This window comes from Marmota marmota, unplaced genomic scaffold, assembly GCF_001458135.2.
Source record: "Marmota marmota marmota unplaced genomic scaffold, marMar, whole genome shotgun sequence".
Classification (NCBI taxonomy): domain Eukaryota; kingdom Metazoa; phylum Chordata; class Mammalia; order Rodentia; family Sciuridae; genus Marmota; species Marmota marmota.
Genome location: NW_026000082.1, coordinates 33,784,134 through 33,794,670, shown reverse-complemented (window position 1 = coordinate 33,794,670; position 10,537 = coordinate 33,784,134). Strand labels below are relative to the sequence as shown.

The window sequence follows — 10,537 nt, the reverse complement described above, 5'->3', positions numbered from 1 at the left end:
TGTTCACCAGTTCATGGACATTTGGATGTTCCCACCTTTTGGCTCTCGTAAAATATTGCTGCTTTAAACAGGTATGTACACTATTTGAGCACTTGTCTGTCTTTTTTTTTTTTTTTTTTGGTTGGGGGATTGAATCCAGGGGTGTTCTACTAGTGAGCTTCACCCCCAGCCATCCCTTTCTAATTTTGAGAAATTTTGAGACAGGGTCTTACTAAGTTGACCAGGCCGGCCTCCACTGATCCTCCTGCCCCAGCTTCCTGAGATTACAGACATGCACCACCACAGTAGGCTGTGTACTTATTTTCAATTAGGGGGTGGATATATACCTAGAAGGAAATTGTTCAGTTATATAACTCTATATTTTTGTAGTGCTGGGGATTTTTTTTTTTTTTATTTCTTGTGATGCTGGGGATTTATCCCAGGACCTGATACATGTGAGGCAAGCACTCTACCAACTGAGCTATATCCCAGGGATTTAACCCATGGCCTCATGCATGCTAGGCAAGCACTCTACCACTGAGCCACATCCCAGCCTGATAATTTTATGTTTAATTTTTTGAGCCACCACTAAGAGCTTTTCCACAGCAGCTGGTCCATTTTACATTCCCACCAGCAATGTATGAGAGTTCCAATTTCTCCACCTTCTTACCAACAGTTGTTATTTTCCTTTATATATCCTTTATTATGGCATCCCAGTGCCTAGATGGATCTTTTGCACAAGCTCAGCAAGATCTTCCATTGGACGTTCAGCCTAGGAGATGATCAAAAAGCAGCAGTATCACCAGGCACAGTGGCACATGCCTGTAATCCCAGCAGCTCCGGAGGCTAAGGCAGGAGGATCACGAGTTCAAAGCCAGCCTCAGCAACAGCAAGCAATGGGCAACTCAGTGAGACCCTGTCTCTAAATAAAATACAAAATAGGGCTGGGGATGTGTCTCAGTGGTCAAGTGCTCCTGAGTTTAATTCCCTGTACCAAAAAAAAAAAAAAAAAACGGTATCTGAGAACTAGAGAGTTCTGAACTGGAATGACACATGACACTCATCTAGAAACACACACAATTATTATTATAACTAGATAGTGGTCTCACAAGTTGTTTTTTCCACCAGGAGCAGTGGTATACACCTGTAATCCCCAGCTTCTGGGGAGACTGAGGCAGAAAGATTCCCAGCCCCCCCCCACACACACACACATTATTATTTCCAACCTTCCTTCTCTGCATGTTTTCTTAAATTATCTGTAATATACACTTGAAAATATGCCCAGCAGCTATTTCTTCCCATTGAAGGCACACAAACCAGGGCTATTGTTTTCAATAAAAACCAGTTCTATTTCATAGAAAACAGGTTTTTTCACAATAATGAATAAGATAGATAATCTGACCTGACACTTTCATTTTTCTCTTCTTCTAAAGGAAAAAGAAACTTGGCCCAGAGATAGAAAATGACATAGGCAAAGGCTGTGAACTTCATGAAGGTAAAGACTCCTGTTGTCTTGTTCACATTATTAGATGGAAGGAAAGTCAAGGCAAAGCCTTCTTTAGACTCATATTAATGTTCTTTTCTATTCTTGAACCACATTACCAAAAAGTTTAGTTATCAAGCCTATTAACACAGCATATTAACACAGTTCACAAATATTAATTCACTACCTACTGAAGGCCCTGATGACTTCACAAGTTTAAATGTGAAAATAGAAAGAGACAGAGAGCACAAAATTGGGGGATGTGACAGAATCGCTGGTCATAGAATGACTGAGGAGGTCAGGAAAGATTTCCAAGAAGGTGAAATTTAAGCTGGGACTTGTGACTGAAATGTCAATGCAACAAGAGAACACTGAAACCTCCTACGAGATAAACATGATTTCTTGTGTATTAAATCGGGGCGTGTTGGAGATCGGTGTACTGGACCTCAGCATCCTAGAAATAGGTTCCAAACGCTCCTGATCCCCATTTTATCGATGCCAGCAGGAAAAGAGGAAAAGGACGCTTCGAGTTTTCAGTAATATCGACTTTAGGACTGAAAGTACGTGGTAAGGGCAAATGCCACGCCTTAGTCCATTGGGTCCAAGAACCGAAATTTCGGCTTTAGTCACTATTTCCCTCTTATCCCACCTGCTCTATCAGTGTTCTCCAGTCCTTTGGCATCTCAACCCTCGTTAGAGGTTGGCTAAAAATAGACCAGCCTCTCTCCGGATTTGCGGTTGCTCTTTCAGGAGCCCCGCCTCCTCTCTCTCCTGATTCGTTACTCCTATGTTCCTCCCGCCCCGTCACCGAATAGATTGGCTGTTTGAGCATCCTCGAGCTTAGCGCGTAGAGAGAAGCGGCCAAGCCAGTGAGCAGAGAGGTGCGGCGCTAGTAACAATGGCAGGCACGGCGTTGGCGGCCAGGGCGCGGCTCAGCGTACTGGGAATGAGAGCCATGCAAACCCGAGGCTTTGGTTCGGACCAGGTACGCTGCGGCAGTTTCTGCTGCCCTATCCCTGTGGGCGGATCGTCTCTTCCTTTCTACATCTTTACCAATATCCGGGTCTCTCCCCGCAGTCCGAGGATGTTGACAGAAGCGCTGGAGCGATCCGGGAAGCCGGTGGGGCCTTCGGGAAGAGAGAGCGGGCTGAAGAGGAACGATACTTCCGGTGAGGCCCACCGGGTCCCAAGTCCAGCGCTAACAATCCCAGAGCCTTCCCATCCTTCTTAAGCCTCAGTCACCCCACTCATCCCTACCTGGTGCCTCGGGGTGCCCCATCCTTCAGCAGAAAACCCGGACCCCCAATTCATTACACCGTGACAGTTGAGGTCCGGACTTTTGCCATCTAGAGCGCGCTCCGAGGACCTCTCGCCACAGCACCAGGGCCCCAAGCCCAAGCCTTTCCCAACGGGTCTCCAGAATTCCTAGCCCGCGGCTCAACTCCTCTTTTGCCATTTACCATCTCCTTGCCTGCGGTGATCCTCCTTACCCCGTATGGTGCGAAACGCCTCCAGATTCTTAGCGCGGTGTCGAGATCCTACTGTTTATTACTTGTAGACTCTCTGAGCTGACTCCTTCAGGCTTCACCCACTTTTGATCCCCTCTCCCCTCCTCTAAACGCCTTAGCTTTGCAAACCCTTATGGGTTCTCTCAACCTTCAGTCCCACTCAGCCATTTCTAGACCCTGTGCGTCTCTATCTGCGCCTGATTGAGAGGGTTTTAGGAATTGGTAGCACCTGCTCATGGTTGGGCTCACCCATGCTGCAGATTTTTGCCCTTCTCAGCCCAGGCCAGACCCTGGGCTGGAAATTAGGAGTAAGGAGTGCACTGGGCTAAGCTACTTTCTTTCCCAGCCCCTGCGTTATCTTTGAAGTCTGTTCACACTGGGGAGAAGCAGCAAGGAATTAATCTTGCTTCTTTTTCTGTTAGGTCTGTGCCTTGTCTTAAAAATTATCATTTAGAGTTTGGGGTTGTGGCTCAGTGACAGAGCGCTTGCCTCGCGTATGTGAGGCCCTGTGTTCGATCCTTAGCAATACATAAAAATAAATAAACAAAATAAAGGAATTAGGGCTGGGGTTGTGGCTCTGCAGTAGAGCATTCGCCTAGCATGTACAGCGCCCTGGGTTCGATCCAACACCATATAAAAATGAATAAAATAAAGGTTAAAAAAATAAAGGTATTAAAAAGTTATCATGGGGCCGGGCACCGTGGCACATGCCTTGTCATCCCAGCAATTTGGGAGGCTGAGGCAGAAGGATGGAAAATTGGAGACCAGCTAGGTGTGGTGGTGCTCGCCTGTAATCCCAGCAGCTGCAGAGTCTGAGACAGGAAGATCATGAATTCAGAGCCAGCCTCAGCAAAAGCGAGGCACTAAGCAACTCAGTGAGACCCTGTTTCTGAATAAAATACACAAAAGGGCTGGGGATGTGGCTCAGTGGCGGAGGGCCCCTGAGTTCAAGCCCCGATACCAAAAATGAGTAGAATAATCACAACACCATACTAGAGAGCCAGGATCCAGCCCTTAGAGACCATTTAATTGGCCTCTACATTCTTATTTATTTATTTATTTTAGTTGTAGATGGACACAGTATCTTTATTTATGTATTTGTTTGTTTATTTTTATGAGGTGCTGAGGATCGAACCTGTGAGGCAAATGTTCTATCACTGAGCTACAGCCCCAACCCTGGGCCTCTGCATTCTACAGTTAAGGAAAACAGGCCTAAATGTGGCCACACCAACATTTTTATATTCTCCCTTCTTGAGAACTAATTGAACTGCTGAACACTTAAACATGCAAGAGATCCCCTCTTTTTTGGACTTTACAGTGAGCCATGCATTCTCTAGTCAAATTGGGATAGTTAATGGATATTTATACCTTCTTTGTCACCCTCCTTTTGCTCCTTTTATTCCTCCTGGGCAAGCTAGCCCACACCTATAATAATATAATCCCAGCTACTGGGTAGACTGAGGCATGAGGATAGAAAGTTGGAGGACAGTCTTGGCAACCCTGATTCAGAGTATAATTTAAGGCCTGGGATTGAAGCTCAGAGGTAGAGCGCTTGCCTCTCATATATAAGGCCTGGGATTGATCCTCAGCACCACATAAAAATAAATAAATAAAAACAAATTATAATTTAAAAGCATGGGGGGGATATAGCTCAGGGGTAGAGTGCTTGCCTTCCATGTGGTAGGATCCTGGGTATGATCCCCAATACCACAAGAAGGGGGGAAAAAAGGGCCTCTGACTCTCAGGGTTGTTTTTCTGATAAGGTATCAGAAACTAATGTTATATCTTTCTAGAATTCTCTAGTTAACAAATAATTTGAAAAGAATAGTTCATAATGATGGAGTTTTAGGCATTAGCACCAGGAAAATTGAATCATTTTGATGATCCTCCTTAAGGTGGATGTACCTTAATTTAGGATGGGGTATTCTTTGACTAGTGGGGGTTATGGGTAAAAGAGGATGGTCAAGTCGACTCCTATGGGATTGGGATGCCTGTCTTTGTTTTTTGTTGTTTTGTTTTGTACTGGGGATTAAACCCAGGGATGCTTTATCACTGATCTACATCCCCAACCCTTTTTATTTTGAGACAGGGTCTTGCTAAGTTGTTGAAGCTGGTTTCGAATTTGCCATCCTCCTGCCTCCCAAGCCACTGGGAGGGTGTACAGGTGCACACCCCTATGTCCAGCTGGGACACCTGGTTTTTTACCTTAGGTATTAAAGGTTATGCTTAGAAATCTCTTTGGGGTAAAAAATTGGAATCACACCTGAAGCCACTGTGTCCTCACAGAGAGAAGACTAGAGAACAACTGGCAATCTTGAAGAAACATCATGAAGATGAGATCAGTCATCATAAGAAGGAGATTGAACGTCTGCAGAAAGAAATTGAGCGGCATAAGCAGAAGATTAAACATCTACACAATGATGATTAAGTGCACACAGTTCCCCATAGAATGGCATATATCATTGCCCACTTCTACATAAACATAATTCTGGTTTACTTAATTGTTCTGTGTGTTGCCAGTAGATAATAAATGGTCATTATCGAACTGTGTTTGATGCCTTCTTCTATCTAGGAGACACGTGGTAGAGGGAAAGACTCCATGTATCTCCTAAAATGAATGAATTAGATTGGCTCCTGCAACAGGGAGCTCACAGAAAATGTGAAGCTTTAAAAGTCAGAAGCAATGTAGAGAATGGAGAAGGATGATTATTTCAAAAGACGCAGCATCAGTAATAGAATACTGCATTTATAAATGGATTAAAAGGATTCATGAACTAGTCATTCTTATTCTAATTTTGCAAATGGAGACAACTAAAATAATAACATGTACAGCATTGCCTGAAGTCACTTAGTACCTTGGAGTTGAGACTTGTATCCAGTTTTTTTTTTTGACTCCTTTCCAAGACTTTTTGTTTGTTTGTTTTATGGTATTGAGGATCAAACCCAGGAACTTGCTCAGCTCTACCGCTAAGCTTCATCCCTCAAATTAGATCATAAGGCTGAAAATATACAAACTTGTAACTTATCTAAATAAAAAAAAATTGAGATGACATTGGGCCACTAGTAAAACATTTTCAGTTTACCAGTTCAATGCATCATTTACCCAGAATTATGAGTTTCTTGTTTCAAGACGATAGTACACAAAGACCTTTGGGGCCATTTGTGTGATAAAATGGCAAAAGAAAAGTCATTGACCTAGCTTGTTCAGACAAGATATCAGATGGTTGTTTTCAAAACTTAAACTTGCACATGAACACTGAAATCTGCTGATGGGAGGTTTATAGATACTTGGGATGTGGGAATGCCAGCAATAACATGACCTCAAAGATGAACCACAAGAAATGATCACACTGAAATTGGGGATGTAGTGTTGGGTAAAGTGCTTGCCTAGCATGCTCAAGGCCCTGAATTCAATCCAGCACTGAAAAAAAAAAAAAAAAAATCCTAAGTTCCTACATTGTGCTTTTTATTTTATTTTATTTTATTTTTTTAATTTTTCAATATTTATTTTTTTGGGGCTGGGGATGTGGCTCAAGCGGTAGCGCGCTCGCCTGGCATGCGTGCGACCCGGGTTCGATCCTCAGCACCACATACAAACAAAGATGTTGTGTCCGCCGAGAACTAAAAAATAAATATTAAAAATTCTCTCTCTCTCTCTCTCTCTCTCTCTCTCCCTCCCTCTCTCACTCTATCTTTAAAAAAAAAAAATATTTATTTTTTTTTTTTAATTTTTCAATATTTATTTTTTTTTTTTTAGTTCTCGGCGGACACAACATCTTTGTTTGTATGTGGTGCTGAGGATCGAACCCGGGCCGCACGCATGCCAGGCGAGCGCGCTACCGCTTGAGCCACATCCCCAGCCCCGCTTTTTATTTTTTTAACAACATTACAAAACCGAAAAGTTTAAAATATTAGATAAAAATCAGTCTATTGGCCTGGGGATATAGCTCAGTTGGTAGAGTGCTTGCCTTGTATGCACAAGACCCTGGGTTCAATCCCTAGCACCAAAAAAAAAAAAAAAAAATCTATTGATGATTGGACAAAGCAAGAAAAGTTGGAACTTTAAAGTGAAGATGAACATAACTTGAATTGTTGAAAATAGTAATTTTAGAGCAGACTAATTTAAAAATACTTAAACTTTTGAAAATGGTAACTCTTGTCTTTTTATTATGACATACCTGTGCTTAATTTTTCTCATGTTGCATTAAAAGTAAGATATACATATTGAGTAACAGTACATGTGAAAATCCTAAAATAATTTGTGTGACATGGCCCAATAACCAAACAACACAGCACAGGTCATAAGATTCACCTGGGATACAGAAGCACCCCAGGTTATTCTTTAGAATCAAGCAAAATTGAAAAACACTATTGCAATCCTTCCGAAACCAGCAGCATTACCTTGACCTGGGACTTTGTTAAAAATTCAAATTCTCAGCCCCAACTCCACCCCAAACTGGAGAGGGGAACCCAGAGATCAGTTTTTTATTTTTAATGTTCTTTTTAAAAATTTATTTTTTAAACAGATACAACATTTTTTATATGTTTGTTTATCCATTTTTATGCGGTGCCGAGGTTCATACCCAGTTCCTCTCACATACTAGGCAAGTGCTCTACCACTGAGCCACAACCCCAGCCCCTTAAAAAATGTATTTTTAGTTGTCATTGGACCTTTATTTTATTTATTTATATATGGTGCTGAGAATCAAACACCAGTGCTTCACACATGCTAGGCAAGTGCTCTACCACTGAGCCACAACCCCAGCCTGCAGAAATTAGTTTTAACAAACCTCCAGTTAGTTCTGATAGCCATTGATGTTTGAGGATCATTGTCGTACAGGCAATTTCTCACAGAATCTGCTGACATGCTTGGGCAAACAACATTTTTATAAATGCAGATTACTAAGTATAGTTGGTCCTCAATATCTATGGGTTCTGCATTCCAGGATTCAACCAACTGTAGGGAAAAAACAAACTCAAGCCCTGCATGGTGGTGCATGCATGTAATGCCAGTAGTTTCGAGGCTCAGGCAGGAGATTGCAAGTTCAAAGCCATTCTCAACAACTTAGTGAGACCTTAAGCAACTTAGTGAGACCCTGCCTCAAAATACAAAATAAAATGAGCTAGGGATATGGCTCTGTGGTTAAGTGCCCCTGTGTTCAATCCCCAATGCCAAAATAGGGAAAGAGAGGCTGGGGATATACCTCAGTTGGTAGTGCTTGCCTCACGTGCACATGGCCCTGGGTTCAATCCTCAGCACCACAAAAAAAAAAAAAAAAAAAAAAATGGTGAGAGTTATATGTGAGGTTGTATAACTAGTAGCAAAATTTCTACTTCTGGACATTCTATTCCATTTAGTTTTATGCAAACTAGCTGACTTTGGCCTGGTCTTATCCAGAAAAAAGAACATTGAAGTTAATGAGTGTTAGAGCTGGGTGCAGTGGAGCCAGTTGATATTCCCAGCTACCTGGGGGGCGTTGAAGCAGGAGGATTCCTTGAGCCCTAGAGTTTAGACATGTTTCTTCAGGAAAAAAAGGAAAGAAAGAAAAAAGTTAATGAGTGTTTATTTTAACTACCAAATAAGGTAGTTAAAAGAGCCTTGAGAGTAAGATCAGAAATGCTGGTTCTACTCCCCATTCTGCCACGGTTTTACACTTTGACCTTGAACAAGGGTGTGTCAGAGAGGGTGAGCAAGAGCCCAAGAAAGTAGGGGGCTGGCACTGGAGTTGTACCTCAGTGGTAGAGCTCTTGCCTAACAGGTTCCAGGCCTTGAGTTGGATTCCCAGAACTACCAAAAAAAGAAAAAAAGAAAAAAAAAAAAGGAAAGAAATTAAAGAAAAAAGTGTAGCAGAGACAGGCATAATGCCACACAAGAAAGGATTAAAAGTTCAAAGCCAGCTTCAGCAACTTAATGAGACCCTGTCTCAAAAAATAAAAAGGGCTGGAGATGTGCCTCAGTGGTTAGTAAGAGTGCCTCTGGGTTCAATTCCCAGTATTAAAAAAAAAAAAAAAAAATAGTGTACAAGAAAGTAGAAGGTGAAGGGACTGGGATGTAGTTCAGTTGGTAGAGTGCTTATTTTGCATGCACAAGGCCCTGGGGTCGATCCCCAGCACCACAAAAAAAAAAAAAAAAAAATTTAAATCAAGCCACTAGAGGGGTTTAATATAGTCTTGTGCTTCATTTTCACTTTTTTATTCAGTAGTACTGGGGATTGAACCCAGAGCCTTGTGCATATGAGGCAAGTACTCTACCTACTGAGGTACATGCCCAGTCCCCTGTATAGTTGTTCCTACAGAGGCCAGCTAGGTAATGTAAATGAGTCTAGTATTCCAGTCTCAGTGGGAACTGAGAACTGGAGAAGACAAGCCCACTTACTCATTTTGGCTGATGGTTGGTGGTACTCAAACTCTGATGTCAGATCTTCCTGTTTTCTAAGAGACTTCACGAATTAGGAATTTTAATATGAAGTATCCCAATTTTTAAATCTTAACAACTTATTCAATTTTTTTTAAACATAGAGGACTAAAAAATATATGTTAGCAGGCCAAATTATGATCCATTACATGTCCAACTTCAACCTGGACAATACAAGCAAAAAGGTTTGTGTGTGGTAGTTACTTGGTCAGAGTATTTTCAGATGCCTTTGCATACCTGAGCTATTTATATTTGTTTCTGTGTCCTTGCCTGTTTGATCTTGGCTGTCAGATATCAAGCATGATTCAGCTCTATACTCTCCTCCCCCACATCCACCAAGCACCCATATGAGGCATTAATAAAGTCCCCAGAAGTAAACTTTTTTAAGTTTTATAAGCAGAATTGGGGTATAGCTTAGTGATAGGGTGCTTAGCATATTAAATCCCAAGCACTGAAAGAAATAAAAATAAAATTTTATAATTTCCATCAGCAGTTTTGGATATATTTGTGCATAGCATTCAACTTATGAATTTACTTATAGGAATTTAATTAATCAGGGATATATTATAATATTTTTATATAAGAATTTTATCTTTATGTAAAATAATGACAAAATTGGGAGGAAAAAATCTAAATATCTAGCAATAAAGATTAATGAACATATTATAATGCACATGAGCATTATACAACCATTAAAAATTAAGAGTCAGGGGGCTAGGGTTGTGGTTCAGAGGTACCAGGTTCGATCCTCAGCACCACATAAAAATAAAATAAAGATATTGTGTCCACAACTAAAAACAAATATTTTTTAAAAAATTAAGAGTCAGTAGATTGGGAGGATCCTGAGTTCAAAGCCAGCCTCAGCAACAGTGAGGCACTAAACAACTCAGTAGTGAGAGCCTATCTCTAAATAAAATACAAAATAGGGCTGGGGATGTGACTCAGTGGTTGAGTGACCCTTGGTATCCCCCCCCAAAAAAAATTAAGAGTCAGATGCAACTTATCAAGACCCTATTTTAAGATTGGGGATAGAGCTCAATTGGTAGAGTGCTTGCCTCATGTGCACAAGGCCCTGAGTGCAATCCCCAGCACCACCAAAAACCCTCAGGATTCCCATTCCTGTGGGTCTTCCTTTCCTTTCAAGACCCTATC

At 41.5% G+C, this 10,537-nt stretch overlaps 1 protein-coding gene across 1 annotated transcript; it reads left to right on the top strand.

The window, feature by feature from the left end:
* Positions 1-2,285: 2,285 nt before the first annotated feature.
* On the top strand, positions 2,286-5,515 carry Atp5if1 (ATP synthase inhibitory factor subunit 1). Its single transcript, XM_015485410.2, has 3 exons — positions 2,286-2,447; positions 2,540-2,631; positions 5,257-5,515. Exons 1-3 carry the CDS (start codon positions 2,361-2,363, stop codon positions 5,396-5,398), a joined length of 321 nt encoding a protein of 106 aa, XP_015340896.1. The 5' UTR covers positions 2,286-2,360; the 3' UTR covers positions 5,399-5,515.
* The last annotated feature ends 5,022 nt before the right edge of the window (positions 5,516-10,537 follow it).

Coding starts and splice junctions, on each gene's coding strand:
- Atp5if1 (XM_015485410.2), top strand. CDS start 2,361: ATGGCAGGCACGGCGTTGGCGGCCAGGGCGCGGCTCAGCGTACTGGGA. Junction 2,448..2,539: donor GAGGCTTTGGTTCGGACCAG/GTACGCTGCGGC, acceptor CTCTCCCCGCAG/TCCGAGGATGTTGACAGAAG. Junction 2,632..5,256: donor GAAGAGGAACGATACTTCCG/GTGAGGCCCACC, acceptor GTGTCCTCACAG/AGAGAAGACTAGAGAACAAC.